General features: G+C 43.4%; 1 protein-coding gene across 4 annotated transcripts in view; it reads right to left on the reverse strand.

The window, feature by feature from the left end:
* Wdfy4 (WDFY family member 4) overlaps positions 1–24,592 on the reverse strand; it is a 228,359-nt gene that overhangs the window by 77,168 nt on the left and 126,599 nt on the right. For all 4 annotated transcript variants that reach the window (XM_076931448.1, XM_076931447.1, XM_076931449.1 and 1 more), the window contains 4 exons: positions 10,947–11,024; positions 6,050–6,256; positions 4,695–4,746; positions 3,058–3,239 (listed from right to left, as the gene is read on the reverse strand). In XM_076931448.1, coding sequence (XP_076787563.1) covers positions 3,058–3,239; positions 4,695–4,746; positions 6,050–6,256; positions 10,947–11,024 — 519 coding nt within the window. The remainder of the gene's footprint in view (positions 1–3,057; positions 3,240–4,694; positions 4,747–6,049; positions 6,257–10,946; positions 11,025–24,592) is intronic.

A 24,592-nucleotide genomic window follows, 5' to 3' on the forward strand; every position in this document is an offset into this window, starting at 1 on the left:
CCACCAGGTTCACTAGAAGGAAGTTATGCCTTGGGGGTCTCTAAGAATAAGAATAAATGGCATTGAGCCAGCAGTGGGGAGGAGGGGAGGTGGAGGGAGAATGAGACTCTGAGGTGCAAACATGGCTACATTGCCATGTCCTGTCCTAGGAAATTTGGAAATATGGGAGGTCAGGTGTCTGTGAAGACATAGGTAAACTTTATATTTGCTTGAGAGTGTTTCATATTTCAAAGTCCCTGCACCCGCACATCCCACCTCAAACTCTAGTTCCATGTTTGACAAAGGGCAATGGTAGGCCAAGCAACATCACAGAGGACAAGGAATAAGACCATGAAAGCACAGAACTAAGGTAATCGTACACTAGTAATCAGGCATGGCAGACTAGAGATAAAGTCAGAATGTGCCAAGCACAAGCCCATGGTGTGTAGTGAGAAAGTTCACGTCCCATAACATAACGAAACCTAGTTATGTTAGGGGAATATGTTTTTGTTTTAATCCCAGGCATGGGATATGGGGCTACTTCATATTGTCCCCAGCATCTGATTAGGATTAGTCCTGTGCTCTGGCACGTGCATGATTTTGCCAGCTGAAGATAACTTACATTTGAATTCTGGTAACTCTTCACAGGGTATATAAATGCCAGAGCCCCAAGAGAGGCAGAGCCCAAGAGAGGCTGCTCTTTCCAACATTGTTTGCTGTCTGTTGTTTGTTGTTTGCTGCTTGCTGGATTGATGGTTGCTGGTTGGAGCTATCCTGACAATGCAGACCAGACTTGCCCCAAGGAACTCAATGCCCTTAATCAGCAGGAAGTAGTCTAAAAAGATAGACGCCCTCTTTCCTCTCTAACCTTCTTTCTCTCCTACCACGTGGGTTGGAAGGATGGAATAAGGTTGGAGATAGAGGTAGATTTAAAAACTCAATAAAGTAGCTAAAAGTCCAGTTACGATGGTAGACTAGGGATAAGACTCTGGTAGACCAGAGATGAGGTCATTATAGATCAGAGCTAAGGCCACAATAGACCAACACTATGTCTTGAAGACCAGGCATGTGATCTATGCAGGAGACATCAAGCACAACCTATGAAATGAATCCAAGCAACCCCTGGAAAGCACCAGTGCTCAGCCTGGGTGAGAGTCACCTCCTACAAATGTCTGCTTCCAGTTCCAGGTTGCTGATGTTGGATTTTCTTCTCCTTCAACCAGCCTCTCCCTACAGGTACAGAATCACAAGCACTAAGTGGGAGCTGGCAGTTTCAGCTTTCTTTCATCTTTCTACCCCTGCTGGGATTCAAGCACATTCTAGGGACTCCTGCTGGGCATTGTGACAGCGTCCTGCTGTGTGACAGGGAAGCCAAGAAAAACTGAAGCTTAAATAAAACCCCAGGGAGGATGAAGTCCCTGTGTCATGCCTCTATATGGGAAAGGCAGGCAGTCATTTATACACAGTGCAGATCCTAGCCCGCTGGAATGAGACTCCAAGAAGGCTGGATGGTGCATGTGCCTGAGAAAGCCCTACAATGGCAAAGACAGGACTCTCAGAAATAGGGAATGTGGGAAGGATTTTTGTCGGCTGCAAGAGGTTGGAACTATGATTCCTCTGAGCCAGGCCTATAAACCTCAGAGCTTACGCACAGTTGTACCCAGAAAAGGCTGACCTCACCACTACTAAGAACACTTGGGTGTCTATAGAGTTTTCCAAGAAGCTGAAGATGGGCATTGGGTGAGAAGTGCACACAGGGAATACCCGGTGTAGAAGGTTATAACTCAAAGACATCCCCTGAGATCCCAATCTGGTATCCCACATAGGCTAGATGGCTGCTGTGAGGGGGCCTGACTTCTGGGGAGCTTCCTGGATCATCTGGTGAGGCCAAGGTGAGCTCTGATTCCAGCAGCAGAAGAGTCCAGCAGAGATTAGCAAGAGAAGAGAAGACAAAGGCTGGGTAAGGCAGAAGCAGAGAGATTCACCAGTAAGAAAGGTTTAACACAAGCTGCTTGTTGCCTAGGAGGATGGAGAGAGGGGACCACAGGGCAAGGGATGTGGACATTTCCCAAGAACCTGAGTATGACTCAGCTGACAGCCATCAAAACCCTCACACATGAAAAGGCATGGACGTCTGCCAGCATCTGAATGAGCCTGGAGAAGAACAGATTCCCAGAGCCTCCAGGACCCCAGCCACTGGCAGCCTCTCTATACTCTGAGGCTCTACCTGAACCAGCAGGGCCCCACAGTGCTGGATTCCCTAGGAAGCTAATGCGCAATGTTTCAAGTTACTAAGTTCATGTCTATATGTCAGCAACGGAAAACTAACACGGAGCATTGCAGGGTTGGGCATCTTTCATACTTACTTATTTTTATTGGTTTTGTATGTATGTATGTATGTATGTATGTACGTATGTATGTATGCTTGTATTTCACTTTATGTTGGACTTGAACTCTAAAAATCTGGGCCTAAATAAGTTTTTGTCTTTATAAGTAACCTTTCTTAATTATTTCATTGTAGCAATCTGAAGCTAATACACATTCCTGTGGCCATGACAGGACATGTAGTTTGGATTTCCCAAAATACCACCCACTAGGACCCAAAATTTTGTGCCAATAGTTCTGGTCTGTCCCCCAGGCTTGCACATACTTTCTCTCCATACAATCCTTTGGAAGATTCATGTCACTACACACAACTCAATCCATGCACTCCTAGGCCTGAGTGATAGCCTGGGTACATACTGATGGGTATGTCAAAACATAGTGCCTCTCCAGGTGTAAGTGCATTTTTCAGGGTGGCCAGATTTTGATGCAAAGCCCAGGAACTGCTACAAGGTCAGGTGAAGCATTTAGAAGACATTTTATACAAAAGTTTGTTAGCTTGAGTTTTGTAGATGTTTTGACATAGGGTATAAAAGGAGACCATGGAAATTAGGAGCCTGGCCCCTCTGCTCATTTTGTATGTAGTGGGCAGGTGTGAACATTATTGAAGATTCCCTGTATGTGCTATGTCATCTCAGTTCTATGCCATCAGACAGTCTTAATGGATTACTGAGACTCTACAAATGTGTCTGTTACCTTTTCTCCATCAAGAAGCTCTTGTAAAATGACTTGTCTTTCCTGGCATAATTCCAAGAAGTCTTCTGAGTGCAGACTTTCATGCAAAGCTGGAAAGAAGGTCAATTGTGTGCAATCCACTCCCACCTCATCCGGCCTGCTCTCAGCTTCCTCTGTTGTCAGCTCATCTGCAGTTGTGAAAACTGGACACATTGTCTTGGTGTGAGCCACATAACATCACAATAGCAAACATATAACATGAGCCTTTGTCACTGAGAGGATCTGTAAGGCCCTGGTATAGAGGTGGCCAATGTGCCCTTCCACTGTTCAAAGAAGAAAGCTCAGCTCTTTGACAACTTCCAACCTGGGAATCTCGCATTTGGAAGGATGAAAGTGTCTGTTGCTCTCAGAGCCAGTCCTCACTGGCTTTGTCGTCTGAATGGAGCATAATCTGTATGGACAGTCATCTGAGAAGGCCCTTCTTACTCTTTTGAAAGAGGTCCTCCATATTAGGGTCTGTACTGGCAATATTAGGAAGCCCAGGGTTACAGATACCTATAGGTTCTGCTTATCCAACTCGAGGAGGAAGCAGCCCAAGGATATATCTATGGAAAGTCAGCACACACTTCCCACCACTTAGCTCCTACCTCAGAGAGGTAGAGCAGGTGAGCTGTGATGTCAGAGCTAGGAGCTTAGAGCGCAGAGACAAAAAGCTAATGGGCACATTGTCGTCTCCAGTCCCATGCCACTACAGTGGAAGCCCAAAACAAACTGAGATCAGAACCTGAGGTTATCAGTTCTGGACTCTTGTTACTGTTAGCTGGCAGGCAGCAATCCCATCAGAAAACCTGCTACTCAGGCAGCAGAGAGCCAGGCTGTCACCAGTTGAAGAGTAGCCACTGGCCACCTCTAAGACCTAAGGAACTCACAGGCTGCAGGTGTGAGTTCAAAAGATACAACTTTACTGCTCAAAAGACAGTCAGAAGTGAAAACACAAAATTCAAACTCTCTGTCTCTCTCTTTCTCTCTCTCTCTCTCTCTCTCTCTCTCTCTCTCTCTCTCTCTCCCTCTCTCTCCCTCTCTCTCCCTCTCTCCCTCTCTCCCTCTCTCCCTCTTCCTCTCCCTCTCTCTCTCTCCCTCTCCCTCTCCCCCTCGTGTATGTGTGTGTGTTCTAGATTTTCAGCAAGTCAAAAGTGACTCTACACATTGTTTTTAAGCCTGACATATATGATGATTGTCATGTCGGGTTTTTTTTTGTAATAGAAGAGTTCAACGTGAAAGTATTAAATAGCTATAACATCCGTTTTTATTCTAAGACATATTATTATCCTATCCTTCTACACATTGTGATCATGTACTAAACATGTATTTTAATTGATTTAAGGCACTTTAAAAGTCTTCCCAATATATCAAATTGATGAGGCAACCATACTTACTATTCTAAGCTTGCTAAACCTTGCCCACTCATAGAGGTCTGGGTCTGGAGTAAACCCCCTTCATTCTGAAGCACAGTACTAAAAGGCTTCTTGCCAACAACTCCTGTTCCTAGCATTCCTTCCCTCTACACACACGTAGTAACATCTTTAGTGAGGTATTAAATGAAATCAGCACCATGTTTAATTACTGAAAAGAAAAAGATAAATTTATAAACTTGATACCTTGGTTTTCAGCATTTGTCTGAGAAGCATCACCCTTTCGGTCTTGGATCTCCTGAAATAGGATGAGAGAGAAGAGAAAATAAATCCCAAACAGTGTTTGTGCCCAGTTCCTTTCCACAAATTCACAGATAGATGTGTGATCCCCTCAAGTTACTCCAGACTCAGATACAAGAGGAAGAATAAGCTAAACCCTACAGGATCAGGGGAAATGCAAGTGTTTATTGTTTCTGGGTGTAAGTGATAACTGCAGTCTTCCTTTAAGTAGGATTTACAGTAATTACTAAAGGAGATGCCAGGGTGGGATTGAAAAGCATGCTGGATGTCTACATGTGGTCAGCCTGAAGAGGGTCTGGGCTAGACAGCCAGCCGTAGGGATCAGTAACTAAGTTACAGAGCCAAGCCCTGGCATTGTTGCCCACATAGTGAACAAGATACCTTTCTCCTGCCCCCAAATCCTAAAAAACATTTTGAAGAAAAATATACTACAGGCTGCTAGTCATTGATGATAGTTTTAAATACAAGTGCCTACTACTAAATAAATTAAATAAAACTTTCTCATTAAGTTTTTGGGGAGGGGCTTAGTATGAATACAGATGCTGGGGTAACAGACTGGAGAACAAAACTAACGCCACATCTTGGAATAGATGATGGGAAAGTACCCAGCACCCCAATGTTCCCAGAGGCTGTCATATGATAATAATTCTAAATTATGAATGTTCAATGAGGACATGAAAAACCATTGCCAAGTTTTTCCTTTATCCACTATAAAATAGATTTAAATGACTTTGCCTCTTAAAATGAAGAAAATATGTTTCTGATGATCTAGTTGTATGAGGTTCAGGGGAGCCAACTCACAGGGACTGGCTAGATCCGTCCACTTGGAAGCCATACTGCGTGGGTGCTGTGCGGACTAAGGAGGTCACTGGTTTAAGCTTGCAGAATTGCTGAGTTTAGGAGGTTTTTAATTCACTGTAAACTTATTAAAGAATTTTTTTGTGCAATAGCCAATTCCTAGCAGTACAGATACCAAGTATCCAGTGACAAAAGACTCATGTGAGCCAGCAGTGGCCATTTCCAAGCAGGATCCTTCTGGATTTCATGGGTTGCCTTGTGGTGATGTGTCAGGGTTTAGTAAGTATAACACATTCACACATTCCCCAACCCATTCATGCACCCATTCATTCAGGCTTTGGAGGGGGTTGGTGCCTCACTTTTTTTCCTTGTTAAATTACTTCAAGAATCAAGCTTGAGGATTCTCCTGACTTATCTAGGTGCATTCTGTCTTCATGGAGAGGGGAGGGGTGGAGAACACATAGTCACTTCCCTGCATACTTCCCACCATACCCAGCACCTACCTTGCACCCTCCTAGGTTCAGGGTCTCCCATGCAAACAAGCGTCTGATGCGTTTCCTCATGCGAGCTGGCCCTTCCCTCCTATCCAGTTCCCACTGGGAGCAGCCTGTGGATTCTGTCATTTGGCCCCACAATCCCAGCTCCCCAAAGAGCTGTTCCTGCATCTTGGCCCAGGCTGTGGCTGCCTTGATGCTGCCACTTTTCCTTCTCTGCAAAGAAGAAATGCAAAACGATGCTTAGACACCTTCCCCTTGCAAGCCTGCCCCAAAGCTCCTATGGTGGTTATTGGAGAAAAATGGCCGTCAAGGTAACCCTCAGGCTTGTATAGCATCCTCTCTGGAGCCAGGACCAGGCAAGGAGAAGGAAGTTATTTTTCAGGTTCCAGATCATTCAGATTCGGGTGGGGAAGGAGAAAACTGCAGCCTTTGGCCTTCCTCGTCATAGACTGTTGGTGGGATTGGGCAGGCAGTAGTGAGTCCCAAGGACATGGGGTTTCCATAGGCCCTGTCTTCTGATATAGTGCTTGCCCCTCCAGGAGGCCCAATCTTCTGGCAGAAGGGGGCAGAGTCCTTTGATGATTGATGATTTGAGAGAATCATTCTCATCTCTGGACTTCAGAATCAACAGTGATTAAATATGATGCTTGCCCTGCATGGTGCACGGGGTCCTTTGCGTCCTAAAGTCATATGATTTTTGAATATGTAAGGGCTCTAGAATAGTCAAAGAAATTAAAGCTTGAGTATACTCGCAAGTAATCTGACATTCATGAAATCCTCAGTTTGTGCGTGTGGTTTTTACTTTCCTATCTTCTGCAGCCATGCAGCCTGAGTCATTTTAAAAGCACATTGACATCCCACACTGGATTTGAAGGCCATACTAAGGTTTCACACCACGCCTATCAAAGAAACAGTTTAGTTTAGTTTAGTTTAAATAGCAGGATCAACTTCAAATGAATTTTTGTAGTTGTTCAAATATTTGACGTAATTTGTCCTACATTTTCATTCCTCAGAAAATGAACAGGTAAATATAGTAATGGAAGCAACAGATGTCTTAAAGAAAAACATAAACAGACAAGAAATGTACACGTGTGTTAGGCCACTTTTGGGGCATGGTGCTCTCTGAAGCCCAGGCAGAGGAATTGTGTTTGGCTCTCTACCTCCACAGGGCATTTTTCCCTGGGCAGGGATGACCACACAACTAGAAAGAGATCTTGTTTCAGAATGAGGCTCGGTGATCAGGGGGAGCTAACACAGACTCATCCTTTTATCCATGTGCCTTTGAGTGTCAAACTCACTGGCAATCTCACATATGTGTGTTTGTATAAATGTGAGAGGAAATAATGAGTAAGAGAAAGACAGACAGACAGACAGACAGACAGACAGACAAAGGAGAGGGAGAAAAACAGACAAAGGGTGGAAATAGAGGATAAAGTGAAAGAGAGGAGGGGAAGAGGAAAAGAGATGGAGAGGGAAAGGGGAAGGAAAGAGGAATCAGCAAGGAAGAAGGGGATGAATGCTGGCCACGTGGGTCAAGTTCTGCCTGAAGCCTGCCTTTCTCCATAGTTCCTCATCATTTTATCAGTTACATAAGCCAGTTAGAGCTGATGCCCTGACCCCAGCTCCTGAAAAAGCTATGCAAAGACTTAAAGAGTCAGAGACTGGGAGAGAAAGGAAACAGCCCATAGGTCCCCAGTGAGCCCCCCAAAAGAGCACGGCTCTCATATATAAAGAGCACGGCTCTCATATATAAAGAGCAAGGGTATTTGGGGTGACTGGTACCTTGCAAAGAGTTTTAGGAGGCTCAGGCAGTCTCAGGCATGCCTGTCCATCATAGCAAGGCCCAGCATGGGAATAGCATGGTCCAGGCACAAAACAGAAAGAATGAGAGCAACTTCTGCAGAGAAGATGACAGACAGGGCTTGGAGAGAGCAGAGGGACAAGTGAATGCATCAGAGAGGAGGGAGGAATGGTGGCAGAACTTTTATAGCTGACAGAGATGTGGCAGGGAAGTACCTATCAGATATGACAATCCTGGATTAACCTCCAGGGCACTGGGAGGAATAGCCAGGAATGCTTTGGGCTCCCTCCATCTCTGGGGACCTCTAAGTGATGGGTAAAGTGAAGGCTGGAGGAATCTTGTTATTGGGAGCTCTGCAGGAATGGCCCCTGACTCCACTGTCACCTCGCTGGGAGACGGTCTCCTTGGGAGCACAGTGATTTTCAATGTTCTTGATGCTGCGACCCTTTAATATATAGTTCCTCATGTTGTGGTGACCCCCAACATAAAATTATTTCATTGCTATTTTGTAATTTTGCTCCTGTTATGTGTTGTAATGCTAATATCTCATATTCAGGAGGTCTGATATGCCACCCTAAAGAGGATACAATCCACAGATTGGGAACCAGTGATGGGGCAGGAGCTGACCCGCAGAAAACATCAGATGTCAGAACACTGACTTCTGCCACACTTTGAGCTTATCCCAGGAGTCAGGGCTCACACCTTTAATCGCAGCACTTGGGAAGTAGATGAAGGTGGATCTTTTTGAGCCTACTGTGACCCGTGTGGTCGACATAGGGAATTCCAGGCCGGGCAGGGCTACATAGCAAGACTCTGTCTCAAAACACACTAGAAGCTGAACTTGGCTTTTGTGGCCATGATGTACACTGAGAAAGTGTGCTGGCCCTCAGAAAAGTGGGGTGAGTGCTCCAGACCCCATTATCTCCCGCAGACAGTGATTACATCTGCATTCCTCTAAATATTGAAACAGTTTAAATATTTAAAGACTTGGAAACATAAAATATCTTCAAAAATGCTGATTTTTCTAGTAATAATAATAATAATAAAACCCTAACCAACGGTAAACCACACACATTTTTTTTTCATGTATTTTCTGAACCGGAGTCAAGTCTCGCTTATGAAACTGAGCCAGGCTGGCATTTCAGGAGACTGGTGCCTCCCTTCTGGGCTGGCACTTCTGTTGAGTCCTGGTCCTATCCACAGGAACTTTTGATTTTGCAGAGTCAGCAGGAACTTAGCATGACCAGATCGCACTCTCTCTCCTAGACAGAAATTAGTGGTCCAGGTTCTTGCAACAAAAATATAAGGCTCTTGGTGAGATCTTGATTTAAAAAATGTTTTCTTTCTGCCTCAGAACAACCCAGGTGTGAAGAGGGTTTCCCTAAAATAAAGACTGCAACCTCATCCATTCTTTCCTTTCAGTGATAACTACACATATTAATCGCATTGCTCACTCCAGACAAAATGAGTGAGACCATTCAGAGGATGAAGTGATGATATTTGAGGGTCTGTCTCACAGCCACAGAATGTACCCAAATACATCAGAAGGCACCCTCCAGCTATGCAAGGCAATCTGCAGTATGTAAGTATGCTCATGGCAAAGTCTTGGTCCAAGTCTTAATACTAGAAACTCTGGCTGATCCCTCTGACAGCTTCCAAGGGCCCACCTCAAACCTGTCTCTCACACCTGCAGTGTCTGATGTCCAACTAAGCTGTGCTGATAAACTGAGTAGCTGGTGTAGGCTACACAGCTCAGGAAATCCTAGTCCCAGGGGAGGCCTGGGCTGCCAAACCTGTTTCTTAGGTCAGAAGGCCTTCTGGGTCTCAGGCCCTGGGCTATGTATTTCAACCTTTTGGACCTCCTCCACTGTACACCTGCACGCCTGTGTGCTTACGATTCCTCTCCCCCCCACCCCCCTTGAGCTCTCACAGTAGAACATTCCAGCCTTGCCACCCTGTCCTGTAGATTCTTCTTCACTCTTGACCTCCCTACTACATTTGAAACGCCTTCAAGGCAGAGTAGAAGCATTGTAAGTGCTGTGTTTTCAGCACAGGGCATAGGCTTTGGCACAGACACATTCCTCTGTAAATAAGAGATTGATAAGTTTGGATATTGCATGCCATGCTCATTTAAAATGTTCTATTTTAAAAATCAATTAAAATCCAACTTCTTAGCCAGTGTATAATCATATGTGGAATATCTTTTGTCTCCCAGTCAAAAGCCAAGGAAGGACACAATCTTTGCTCATTCAATCTTCATGGTTAGGAAATATCTAGGAAGGGGAAAGCTTGAGGTTCAAACAGTGCTCTGGCTGGCCAGAGAGTGATCGGCCTTGACTGTGCAGCAACCACACCTGTACGTATCCTTATTGGTGACAGCCCTCTGCATTTAGAGTCAAAAGCCCTATGTGACAGGAACCTCCTGTACTTTGACCCCAGTTTCACTTTCACTCTGTGTCTCCTGGACCAGGCCCTTCCGCCACTTCTAGCTAAACAGTGGTACCCAGTTCCTTCGTCCCTCAGGGCCTCCACATGAATTTTTCTCTGGCCTAAACACTTTCCTAAAAATATTTCAGCCCGTATCTTCCTCTACAGATCTCCACTTAAATGTTCCCTTACTCAGACAAAACATCTGGTTGTCCAAATTAGATTTCACCTTTTGTTAAAATCTCTTCTTTCCTTGCTAAATCCACGCTACGCCACAACTAGCTACTGAGCTGGGGTGTTGTTTAATATGAAACTTTCCCTTATAGTGAAGCCATCCAAACATGAGGCCCAGTTCGGTGTTTTGTGATGATGCCTCCAGCTCCCAGCAGGCTTTGAGACACCTTGGGATCTCAGTATCCACCTACTGTCTGGTGAGTGAGCACAGGTATGAACAGTAGAAGGGACCAGCCCCTCTGTTGCTCAGCCATGGGTGCTATGCCCACTGTTCAAGCCAAGAAATGTGAGCCCATCACTGATAAGCAGTTGATGATTTTTGTGCTCTAAAATGTAAAACAAAGGTACTCTGATTTTCTCTCCTCTTTCTTCCCTTCTTTCTCTTAATTCAAGGTGACTCCAAGCATACTTTGTGGTAAGAAGGGATGCTTTGTTTCTTACCTGCACATAGTCCTTGTATATAGAGGCATACAGCTCCTGTCCTTTCCTTCTGTAATTCTCTATACAGGACACAAAATCCTGAAGAAGAGAGAGACAGCCACAGCTTAGTGATACTTGGGTGACTGGGATACATACCTCCGTCTGACCAGTTGCCACAAGAAACGATGGTCAAGACTCTGCTGGCAAAGCCAGTCATAGTCTTGTGACTAGTGATTTTAACCTAAGCTGATCTACTAACAAGACACATTCACACCCAAACTTGGGTGTCCCTTTCTTTTCCAAACATGACAGGCACAACATTGCTCTTTAGAATAACCACCAAAATGTAGCTTTGGGTAATCTGCTTTACCACAGTGGAGAGGCAGCCAAAAGAGGTAAGACTTGATCCACAGACCTGGAAAGAAAGAAAACTCACCAAGGTTTGCCTAATATTAATGGTTTTGCATCTTTCCTTGAGATATTTACATATTTTAAAACAGAACAGGAGGTTGGGCCACTAAGCAGAAAGTAGTCTGTAAATGGCTAAGTTTAGTAGGGCTTATGGCTGCAAGGGGGTGAGTGCAGCTGGAGAGAGTTAATCTCTAAGTCCACCAAGACAGCCAGACACAAAGAATCAAGTTCCAGGAAACAGGGCAGTAATAGTAAGGAGAAGCAGGTTGAGATGGAGAAGCTGAGAAGGTGAGAAGCTGAGAAGGTGAGAAAGGGCTGCTGCATGCTTCATTGTTTTGGAGACATCTGTAAGATGAACACTTATAGGTGGGTTTCTGATAGATTTTACTTCTCAAACCCACTGGTTTAATAGTCTATGTGCTTGTTAAAATGGCAAGTCTACATAAAGCATTTCTGGGGACCCAGACAGATGATGGCTGCTTTAAGGCATCATGGTTATGTAGTCAGCATACTTGTGAGCCAAACTAGTGGTTTCTCACACAATAGCACTGTTTTTATTTGGACAAAACCACAGCTATTACCATTTAGTATTTGGCAGATATTCTCTTGAAAATGACCCAACTGAGTAAGCCACCTCCAGAGAAACAAGTGGAGGCATTTGTTACCAAATGTGACCAAAACCGAGAGGTGAAGTGTCAGGATGTTGGAAAACCTGGACCTGCCCCCTGGAAAGGTCAAATGTAGAAGTTTCCCGACAGCCAGGGGATTTTCTGACTAGGCAACTAGTGACTTGAGCATGCCCTTTCTATGCTGTGTGTCTTAGAGTTTTTATTGCTATGATAAAACACCATGACCAAAATCAACCTGGAAGGAAAGCATTTATTTTTTCACCTTACAACTCTGAGGTCACAATCCATCACTGAGGAAGGGCAGGGCAGGAACTCAAGACAGACACCTGGGTGCAGAACTGAAGCACAAACCACAGGAGAGCACTGTTTACTGGCTTGCTTCCCCATGACTTGAGCACCCAGAAACTCCTGCCCTAGGGTGACACTGTCCACAGTGAGCTAGGCCCTGACATACTGATCAATAATCAAGAAACGCACGTACATAAATAAACCAAATAAACCCTTAAACTTAAAGCTAAATTTATTTTTCATTTCCTCCTTAGTAAAGACTCTAACGGTGAGTTCACTTTTCACATAAAATAATAGTAAGGAATTGAATATGTATGTCTTCTACTAGGAAAAATGAAGAGATCAGAATATTTAAAGGTTTCTTTAAATAGTAAAATATGAGACATCTTAGAAATGTGTAATTTGACATGTTTTACATATTCCCTGTGTAGAAATAGAATAATATCTATTAATAGAGTAATTGTACAAGTGTAAGTGATAAAATATTTATATTTCATAACATAAACCTATCAAAAACAGAACAAAGTAAAATAATTTACTTATCCCCCCCCCAAAAGAAAGAAAGAAAGAAAGAAAGAAAGAAAGAAAGAAAGAAAGAAAGAAAGAAAGAAAGAAAGAAAGAAAATGCACTACGGATTTATTTACAGACCAATATTATGGAGGTGGTTTGAAATTTTCTAAAATCGTGTAGATCTGGATTTTATTTATTCCAGAGCCACGGTGTTAAACACCATGTTTTCCACGTTTCTAACTGTGGCACATTTGCCTCATTGTTCCATTATAAATATTCTCTTATAAAACCCCTTTCTGTACCAAGGCTCCAACTTGGATCTTTTTTGTTTGTTTGTTTGTTTGTTCCTTCCTTTCTTCTTTCCTTTCTTTTTCTTTCTTTTAATGAAAATAATTTTTTTCCTCCTCAATCTATCCTGATCAAGGTTTCCAGTTTCCTTCCATCTACTCCTCCTGGTTCCTCCTCCTCTTCCCCCTTCCCCTCCCCTCTCCTCCCCTCCCTTGCTTTCCCTCCTCTCCCCTTCCTTCCCATCCGGATCCATCCCCTTTCTCTCATTAGAAAACAAGCAGACTTCTAAAGGGTAGTAATAAAATAAAGTAAGATAAAACAAAGGCTAATACATTGGACTTGGAAGACACAAAGAGAAGGAAAGAAGCCCAAGAAAGGACACAAGAAACAAAGACCGAGCATTCATACATTCAGGACCCCAAAAACACTACATATGAAGCCTTAATATGGATGCAAAGGGCCAGGTAGCCAGCCCCCTGCAGGTTGTGTGCTTGCTGCCTGGGTCTCTGTTGAGTGCTACCTGCTTTGATTTAAAGAGCCTTGTTTTCTCTTGTCCTCCATCCCCACTGCTTTACATTGTTCTTTCCATGTAGAGGGTAGAGGTGGTGTTTGTTTGTTTTTTGGTTGGGTGGTTGGGTTTTGTTTTGTTGGTTTTTATTTTGTTTTGTTTTTGAAACTGAGGTTCCCTCCCAGATTTGTGTAGGTTTGTGTTGAGTTGACACACTGAGTAATGAAGTGTTTCAACAACTGTGAGATGCAGCTCTGGAGAGCAGTATTTCTAATGTATGTGACACACATGCTATAATGTGTACCATATAGATTAAAGTCTTCTTTGTGCAATGCAGACAAAAACAATTTAACCTTACAAAGTGGAACTATTTCACTAAGATTCCAGGTGAGCTTTAAAAACACTGCTATTTATTGTATCTTGCTGTGCTAGCAAAGGAAAGTGCCTATATTTCCTAAAAAGTAAATTGTTACTTCCTCCCCAAGCACACAGTTAGACATTAAATTAAAGGTATTTATTAAAATTAAAATAACAATTGTTTTCAATCCTTTTGTTTTAAAAATTGTTATTATTTATTAAGTTACCTCTTATGTTTACAAACAATAGATTTCTCATTAGTATTTCAAATTAATTAATACATGCACTATTTTTAAAATTCTGGTTGGTTCAGTTTCCTTTACAATAAATGACAATATGTTTATAACCTATGTAAACAAACCTTTTGGTTTGATTTCTCAATCACTTTTAAGGATGTGAGGTGTTCCTGAGACCTAAAGTCTTGAGAATTCCCTTTACCACAGAGAAAATCAATTGCTGTTGCATGCAAGGATGTCACTGAGTCTTACAGACATAATTTGAAGAGAACGAAGCCTACAAAAGAATATATATGTTGCTACTTTAATTTTAATTTTAAAATGTGCAAAAATAGTAGATAGTATTCGGTGTGAGGAGAGATGCAGAATGTGGGGCTGAGGGGCTGTGGAGGAAAGAGTCACCTAGGGAGGTTTGGGGCCCCTGAGTGCTGTAACCTTGTGCTTTTGATCTGGGTGGCAACCATACGTTCTCTTTGTTAAAATACTTACTTTACATACTTGTCATTTGGACATTTTCCCTGTATATTATGTTCTAATAAAATGAAACAGTGCTTATTGGCAAACTAAGAAAGCAATATAATTTTAAAAATCCAGTTCTGGAGTAATGAGTGTAGGGTGATTTCTTTCTTTCTTTTTAAATTTTGTTTGCAAAAGTTTCTTCAATATTTCTGTTACATCATTTGTGAACATTAATAAGTGAAGCAAAGCTTATGATCAATACTAGTGACATAAGTGTTGAACAGCTCACAGCTGCTGCATTGGCATGAACCCCAATTCTTCCAAACACAATGCTTTGGAAACATGAATTAGGAATGGGATACTCTCAGGGACCCTTGAAATAAAACAGATGCCTTCCAATAGCAACTTTGTCACTGTCAGAAAGAGCAGGACCTTGTCTGACTGCCCTGGGGTGGTGGGGGTGGGGGCGTGGGGGTGAGGGGTGGGGGCGTGGGGAGGAGGAGAGAGGCTCAGGCATACCTTTCAGCAAGACTATAGAAAAGGCTTTGCATTGGTCTGGTATTGCAGGATGCGAGTGTGGGGGAAGAAAGCAGGGACTTAAGACCTCTTGGTTCCTGGCTTTTGGCAGCCACAGTATATGAATAAATCAATTAATCTTTCTAGAATCGAATCCATCATTCATGGTAACACGAAGTTGCCAGCATCTTCTTGGTCTTTTATTTGCTAAGCTGGTAGGAAGATGAAATGTGGCTATGGAATAGAAGTCTATTGTAAACTGTCACCCAAAGAAATCGTAGGTATAAAATACCAGAATTGTAAATACAATCAGTTGGGAGAAAAAGAAAAAGATTTAGCTACTTTGTTCAAAGGTACATTCATGGAAAATTCTAGCATTTGTCTACAGCTGTCTTACCCTTAACTAAGAGGAATCCTGGTGAGGATGCAGTATTGATGGTATAGCAGAGAACTCAAACCACACCCATGACTCATTGCAATGAACATTTACAAGTAAAGATGTGTGGACAAAAGGGTACACTGTGAGACACATTACAGCTTCCATGACAAGATGTTTTGTATGATGCTTTGCTATTTTTATTTTTTATTTTCTTATCTTCTTTTGTGGGGAAGGTTGCAAAGGCAGAATGTGGATATGAAGGGACGGGAGGATGAGTAGGATTGGGGCACATGATGTGAAATTCACAAAGAATCAATAAAAAGTTAAAACAAACAAATAAACAAGTCAATGCCCTGTCTGTAACAGCTGTGGTCAAGGCTATCTGTATTCCTGAAGAGACCCTCACTCATGTCTAGATAGATTCACCTCTCTTGTTATACACAGAAGCATTCACTAAGCTCCAGGCTTAATAATTTCCAGGCTCTGTAGAATGGAGGTGAACCTCGTGTCTGGCTTGTAATAGAAGAGATAAGGCCTCAGGTGATGTGTGACCCAGAAGAGAAAAACCTCCTGAACCAATGTCCAGATGAGACTTTGTGGATGTCACACACTCCTCAGTCTCACCATAGAGATCTTACATGAAAATCTGATTTTATTCACCTTTTCCTCATTTTTAGTATTTTTTGATTTATAATTCCCCCTAGCAGCAATTTTAGGATGGATTTGGTGACAGTAAGACTGATGTAGGCTATTCCCTGAAGTTACAATCATAGAAATACAGGGAAAGTCCACATGATGTAAAGGCATCGAGTTCAAGGACCACCAGGAAAGAAATGTTCATAGGAGCTGGTGATTGTATGAAAGGGCAGGGACAACCCTAAAGTTTATGGTTTGCTTACCCATGTGAATTAAATCTGACACACTGGGAAAATAATAGGGGAGATTAAAAAAACAAGAAAGAACAAGCAAACTTGATTGTATGATTTAAAAAAAAAAAATAGACAGCTGGGGCTTCCCAGAGGAAAGCTCAGGAAAGTGGATCAGGTCGGTATGGATTTGTGAGTTATTAGCAGTCAGGGATTACTTCAACCTCCATACACGATGCCTCAGAAGAACAAGGTGGTTACTGATGGGACAAAGTCGGAAACCTAGAGAACCCTAGCAAGGTTCAGATCAAAGGCTCAGACAGTTGTAAGGGAAGCTGAAGAAAAAACTGGATTAAAACTAAGGATTCAAGCTCAGTGAGAGCACAGGCGACACAGTGAGGTGAGGCCAGAAAACAGACGTGAGTCCCCACTTAGAGAGTGGCTGCAAGGCATTCAGAAGAACTACTTGATCGGCCATAGCTCAGTTAGTGATGGCACAGAAGATTGTGGACACAGCAAAGAGGAACAACACATTTGAGAAGCTCCATTCTTCAAGAGAAGAGAAAGGAAGACAGGGACAAGGTCACAGGCTCCAGTGGGTAAGACCAACCCAAGCATTCTAGGAGTCAACCAAGTGAAGAACAAAATTCTTAAATCCACATTCTTATATAGAGAGAGCTATGTAGTTAATTAGGTCTGTGATGATTCGCCTATTCTGAATATTTGGTGATTTTTTTTCTTGCCTCCATTCCTTAAATACTACAGTGTAACAACCAGGTACCCAGTGCTGGCATTGCAGCAGGTGTTATTAGTAATCTAAAGACGACTTGAGGTATATAAAAGTTCATAGGCTAGGCAAGAGCATTTTACAGCATTTTATATAACACATGGGAGCATCAGTGAGTAGTCAGCGGCCCTGTAATCAATCCAAAACATGTACCAATGCCTGAGTGTATATTAGGCAGAGGTGGGGCATAGAAGTAGGAAGGACATGGCCAAAAAGCAAAGACAAGAGAAAGGTCCCTGGTGGCACAGGATATGAGCAATGGCAGAGAGAGGCCCCCTCCGGTTTGGACACTGGAAGGAAGGCTTACAACTGGGTGTTTATGTGGATTAGAGGTCAGTGTCACCTGGAGAGTGTGGAGGTTCACACCTGATAGTTCCCATCTCCAGTGCAGAGAAGGGAAGTGTGAAGTCTCTGCTTTCTCCCTGAGGGCTCAGCGGTAGTCCTGGATAGAACAGCAAATGGGAGGGTCAGTGACTTATTTATGAGTATGGAGATGGCAGGGTCAGTGACTTATCTATGAGTATGGAGATGGCAGGGTCAATGACTTATCTACAAGTATGGAGAATCCAAATGCTGCCCTATCCTCTCTACTGACAGGCACAGAACGATTTGCAGCTGATAAAGGGGTCTGTATGTGCATAGCACATCTAATAGTCAGCTTCCCCCTAAGCCCATGCTGCTGTTACTCCTATTAGCGGAATCAAACACTGAAGCAGAGCGAAGATGATTGCCTGCAAGCCGAGAGGAAAAAGAAGATGCATGCTGGACTCTGTGACCACAAACATCTCCCCTATGTTCACCTCCACCTAGGGCATCTCCCCAATGCTAAACAAACCTTAAGTGCCTCTGACCTCAACCTGAAAAGTTGTTATCCACAGGATGCAGGGATAAGAGTAAGGATATTTGAGTCAATTCAAGGGCAGAAGCCCATCTGCCTGGACAGCAGTGGATGGCGCACACTGATTAGGGACAAATTCACAGCAGAGTTTTGTGTCACTTACTGGAACTGAATAGCCTTTGCTTAGCAACTGTCAGTCTGTTAAAGAACTCAAGAGCCTCTGAAGCAGAACAAAGAGCCTCAAAGGCTTTAAGAGAAGGTACCCACAGCCCTGCTTTCTCTGAGTCTCCTTAAGGAGGAAGCAAGTGCTTCAGGATACAAGCCTGATTCTGAGATGGGGAATGGATTATATCCCATCTAGAAGTCATTTTTAAGTCACTGGTCACAGCTTGATGATGTCACTTTGCCAGGGATATCCCTGGGGCTGGCCCGTTGCTGGTAACACTACTATGCAAACAGGAAGCACCCGTTCTTTGCTGACAGGAGTTATTCTGCTCGCTTATGTGAGGGGTCATTAGTCCTGTAATCATAGTTCTGCGGCCTCCAGAAGGGAAAGGCCAATAGCAGGGGGCTGAGGCTCAGTCCCCCTGTACAGAGCCACTGTTCTGAGTCCTGGCTTCTGCAGCTCAGCACAATGCTGTCCTTTAGTGTTCTGACCACGAATTTCATTGCTGATAATTTATCCCAAGGATATTATTAGATGTCTGCACAAACACCCAGTTGGTCTTTATTTTTATTTTTGGCCAACCTATTTATAGAAGCTGACAATGAAGCAATTTACATATCTGCGCATAGAGGAAAGCTTTGGCCCTGTCACAGAATACTATGCAGCCATTGTGGATAGTCCTTTAACTGTCACAAGTCTCTGCAGTAAAGATGGAGGCTTCCTTTTGCCATCCTAACCAGATGTTCTACACAAAAGTTCACTGCAGCTCTAGTATCAAAAAAAGGTTTAGTGACATGGGACCACATTCCTGCCATGCTGTGATTTTTTTTTTTGATGAGAATAAGAAAATAATAGGCAATTACAATGAAAACAATGACAATTACATGTGCATAGAAAAGAAAATGAAAACACATTTATATTCTAATATAGATAATCAAAACATTTATACATGAATATATTAATGAAAACATACACACACACACACACACATAGATACAGATATTAGTGCTTTTTGACCATGAGTTCTAGATCCTCCCTTCTGTTTTTCTGTGGTATTAGAGTTCTTGCTAACACTGGGCTTCATGAGATCAGGGGGATGTGTCCTTAAACTCTACTTTAACCCAATCATAGTGGCTGCTCTGGGAGCCAGAGTAACCAAGGCTAAGGCCCTCTGAATCCATGGCCAGTTTGCAATGCACATGTAGTATGAGAGTAAACATGAGAAAGGAACTTGCTATTTGAGACAGTTGGATCTGAGAGTGCTTGTCACTGCAGCTAAACCAGAATTTTCCTGAAGAATATATACAACAGAAATAATAGGATAGTTTAGGATACAACTGTGATCAAACATTTGTGAATATTGGCAGTACAGCTCAGTAATAGACTCCATTATCTATTGTCTGAGAAATACCGAGTACCACCCCAGTAAAGCCCCACCCACCCAAACAACAACAATAAAAACATACTTGAGGTCAAGAAAGGATATCAAGAGGGTTATAGAAAAGCAATTATGAAGCCAGTTATGAGCAATATGTTAGAACATCTTGAAAAACAAGGCATATGACCTGATGGGCTTAATGGATCATCGCCCTAATTCTGCAATAAATATAGATGAGTCCATACTGAGATAAATAAAAGATTGAATGGATATGGAGATGGAGGAGAAAACATAACCCTTCCTTGCAGGAGAATCTCAAATGAGGAGCCTGATGACCATCCTGCACCTGCAGAGTGCCAGGTTCACTCACCCCTGCATTTTAAGGGTGGGATGGACTTAGTGGGTTGAATCCCAGGGAATAGGGGGAAGAAAGAAAGAAAGCAAATGGCAGTAGAAAAGGCTGGCAGATACAATCTCATTGCATGGTGAAGGTTGATACCGTGTGATGATGTCACATGACTATCACATACTCATTAACACCATCTTTCCAGACCTTTGTCTTCTCCTTTCCAAAGTGCTGTGACCCCAGAAGAACAGTAGGCAAATAAAATTTGGCAAACACTCTACAAAATAGCTGGCTGGTACTCCTCAAACCATCAAAATCATAACAAGAACAAAGACTGTGTTGACTGTCGCTAAGCAGAGGAGGCTAAGGGGGTAGGGGTGTCAAGTCCAGGTGGTGTGGCTCCTCAGTGACCCTGGATTAGTGGTAAAATGGAGAAGACAAAGTGACACCTAGAGTTGAGTCAGTAACCATGTCCCAGTGTCAGACCCTTGGCCTTGACTGATGGCTACAGACGAATGTCCCCTCCTCAACACCTCACAGGCAGAAGGTGTGTTATGTCCACAGGTCTTAGCATCCTGGCCATGTGAATTTTGTCTCTCTTGTTGACAACTTCAACTTTCTCTGCATCTCTGGCAATGTAAGTTAGCAGCCCTATTGGCTGGGGCTGAGTGGCTGCTCACAGGCAAAATAAAAGATATTTGAACACAAGCACTGGGTGTCTCAGTGGTCTGTGTGATCACCAGTTACCAGAGATCGCCGAGTAAATAAAGAAATCACATAAGCAAGATGGCTACCCAGTAACTGATGGGAAGTGGGTGTGTAAGGCCTGGGGATGTCAGATTAAGTGGTGATTTACAGCCTGGGAACGACAGAATAGGGTCTGAAGGTCTTTATCACACATACACCACCGACCATAGCAGTGTGGAACTTCAAGCTTAAAAATTATCTCTAGAATTTTCCATCCGATATTTTCAGACCACAGGTAATTGATACGACAAAAAGCACAACCATGGACGAAGGGGATGGCTTTACCTCAACAGTTCTTGTGTTTTACATCCTGCAAATAAGGCTGACATAGATTCCCTGAATTGTGCATTCTTACAAAAATCTGGATGAGGGTAAATAATAGAAGCAATTAATGAGAAAGAGAAAACTTTAATGTAATACTTCCCCTGTTTGCTGACAAATTCCGTGTCATGTCTGTCTGTGCTCTTAGATCCTAGCTGCCCTCTGTGAAGCCAAGAGTCATAGAGCAGTCTGGGGTCGGTGTCGGCATCAGCGAGGTCTGGACAACTTAGGCCAGGAGATTTTCTTACTCTGAGTGCCCAGATAATTGCACTTTTCTCTGCTGTGGAGGCTCAGCCCCGGATCCATAATAAATGTCAAGCAATACCAGAGTAATAATCATATTTCCAGCAATAATGACAAACAACTGGGGCCCAGAGTGGGTGACGAGGGACGGCTCACCACAGCACAATTCATCTCTTGTTCAACTCACTCACATATTAATTTCCAAGATGAACAGTGGGTTCTAATTTGTCTTTTTTTTTTTTTGAACTGTGATGTTTTTATTAAATTCAATCGTCATGAGTACATGGAGAATGACTACTTGGAAAAAAAAAATAAAACACTCTAGTGTAGCCAGGAATAAAGACTTTAAAGTTGCAAGAGGCAAGATGTCTTGAGGAAGCAAGCCAACTGTCTCTTCTTCCTCAGGGTGTCAGGGCTTCCGTGTGGCTCAAGACAGCTGGAAAATGTCACTCGGCTGGCCTTTGTCTAACAGTGTATTCTTGCTGTATCTCTGAAGTCACACTCACAAGACTCCTTCTCAGAGAGGGACAGATGTTTAGGAAATACAAAAAGAAACCCAAGTGAAAGGTGGACATTGAGTTCCGTCCAGGAATTTACAACTCAAGGAAACATGTCCTGAGGCTTAAGATATTATAAGGGGCTGGACTGTGTCCTAATCTCTGGTTCCTCAAAATACTACATGGGAGGAAGAGCCGCCAAGTAGACAGAAGAGAAAGCTCCCAAGGAAAGCAGATCAACCTTCTGCTATAGCTTCCAGACCAATGGCAGAGTAAGTATCTATAGCTGAAGCTGCTCTGTACACAGCATTGTGTTATGACAGCCTGAGCTGTGCCAGCATCCTTCATGCAAATGCCAAAAGTGATAGTTTGGCAGATTCTGGAAGATTTGCAGATCCATGAAGAGATATTATAGATAACTCATTCATATAAATCACAAACCGATGTATGCTCCATATGAACCATATAGCCTCATAGACAAGTTGATGTGTTTTCAGGGTACCCATGTTTGGGCTACAATTTATCAAAGGGAGTCAGGTGTGAAGTCTTCCACTTACAGAGCAATGTTGGTGCTCAAAAGGTGTAGGGTTGGGGGCTTTGGACGCTTTGGTTGTGGAGGCTGAGTCTGTAGCAGGTGCTTTCACTCCAAGCAACACCTGACACGGATGTGCTTGAACAACACTGCTGATGTTTCATGGACATACAGAAAGAAAATAGGAGCTAGAACTCACGCAGAAGATGTCTTCTTTAAGCTTAGTGAGGAACCTTAGCCACGCCTACTTGAGGCTTCTACCCTCAGAGTAGACATTTGCTCTGAATTCTTAGGATAGCACTGGCTGTCACCTAGGGCTCCAGATGGAGCTCTCTCTCTCTCTCTCTCTCTCTCTCTCTCTCTCTCTCTCTCTCTCACACACACACACACACACACACACACACACACACACACACACACCGGGGTGGGGGGGTGGAGCTACCCGTAGAACACTCACCCAAACTGTTCACCCTGGCACTCTTGAGACTCACACCAGGGCTTGCTAGTAGGTGCCCATTGTTGATCCACACCAGATCTCCAAATGACCTGGTCAGCAACCAATTTTCTTCTCCCTTTGTCTAGATGCTCATAGGGAAATCCATTGTGGGAGAAAGGATGCATAAACAAGAGCCACCCCTTATCTGGGCTTTGTGCTGACTCCAGAGCCTTAGAGATGAGCAGGGCATAGTATTTTCCCAATATAGACAGGAAACTCTTCTGAGAAGAGTAAATAAGGCTAAGACAAAGCAGCTCAGGGTCGTGGTCAGTCTAGATAAGGTTTGGTGGGCTGTCAGAAGTAGCTGTGTTCTTTAAGCATAGGAAAGGGGATTGGCCAATGGAGGGAGGAGGCTCCAAGTAGAGAGGACCACAAATGCCCAAGGGAAGAAAGTGTATTCTTACAACAAGGGGAGGGACTAACAGGAACAAAACATGATTGCATAGCTGCACGGGAGTCTCGCCCAATGGTTCTGGATTGGAGTCTGTTCCAGACATCATGGGACCTGATGGTGGTTTTTAGGAAGTGACAGGACAACCAATGGGTATGATCTTTAAAAAGTTACAGTAGGGGAGTGAAGGCAAACTGAGGCATGGCTAAGCTGCTAGGCAGGGGCCATCTGCTGCGTTCTTCCTGTTCCCTTAGTCTCAAGCCTAGGCCCTGCATCTGGGTAGCAGCAGTCACTGGATGAGATATTAGCATGTGAACTTTCCAACCTCCCAGCACACGATGGGTCCCAGGAAGGAAGTTGGGCTTAGATTGAAGCTTTGACTTACTTACGTCTTTATAGACCTTGTATTTATGATCCTAACTCCTCGGAAACCACTTGCTTCTATTATGTTTCCTAATCTCATTTCTTTATTGAATGCATCTTCATCTAAATGTATCATAAATAATTTGTAGAGTGAGGCAAAATTTAAATAAAATACATAAAACTAGATATGGTACTTAAGTCATTCCAAACTGGCAACTGGCCCATAAGCAGATGGCCATAGTCATAACTGACTGTTGCTTTGTTTCAGAAGGGGCCACTTTCTTCTCACCAATCTGTCTTTATTCCCTCTTTCTTTTTCAAGTCTCAAGTTGAGCTCTTCACAACCCTGCTTAGGCTCTGATTTCCTTACAAAAACCTCCTCTCATACCACAAGTATTTTACCTACCTAAAAGAAGGCGATGTTACAGTAAGGGGGCGATGGCTTTTGTTTTTAGCATCCCAAACGCCAGCCTGAACCAAAAGTCTGTATGTGAAATGCTGGGGGAGTGACTATGGAGAAGAACCATGACAGCCAGAGATGGATGGAGATAGAGACACAGAAGTAGAAGGACTCACAGAGAATTATGTCCCTCTCTGGCCCTGGAGAACTTGGGATGCTACTTAGCAACTGGCTCCTCTCCTCCTCCTTCTGGTCCACACCTCCATCTGATATCTACACTCAGGAAGAAGGGCCTGTCTATAGTCTCAAGGTCATTCTCACCTAAGACCTTGCTACTGGCTCTTTCCCTTCACCCCATTGTCACTTTCCTGTGAGGCCTTCTAGAACTCTCGAACAGATTAGACATTTTCCCTCTAGTTGTTTGATTCTACCCAGGGCTTCTTAATCATTCATTCCTTTGGCTTTGTGTCTGGCTCTCCTCAGAGAGAAGGAGCCTTTCTGTTTTTCTCCACTGTCACCAGTCTGTAGACTGGGTCCCTGATGCTAAAGTCTATGAATCCAAATTGATCCAATCCAAGTTTGTTCACTTACATTGTTCCTTTTACTCAAAGCTCCCAGCCACTGCCTTAATTCTCTCTGCTAGGGTAGGACTAGCTGATAGACTAGTAGCCAAGGACCCCTGAGTCTCAGTGCTCAGTCCGTTCAAGACCAGAC

This window comes from Arvicanthis niloticus, chromosome 3 (assembly GCF_011762505.2).
Source record: "Arvicanthis niloticus isolate mArvNil1 chromosome 3, mArvNil1.pat.X, whole genome shotgun sequence".
NCBI lineage: Eukaryota > Metazoa > Chordata > Mammalia > Rodentia > Muridae > Arvicanthis > Arvicanthis niloticus.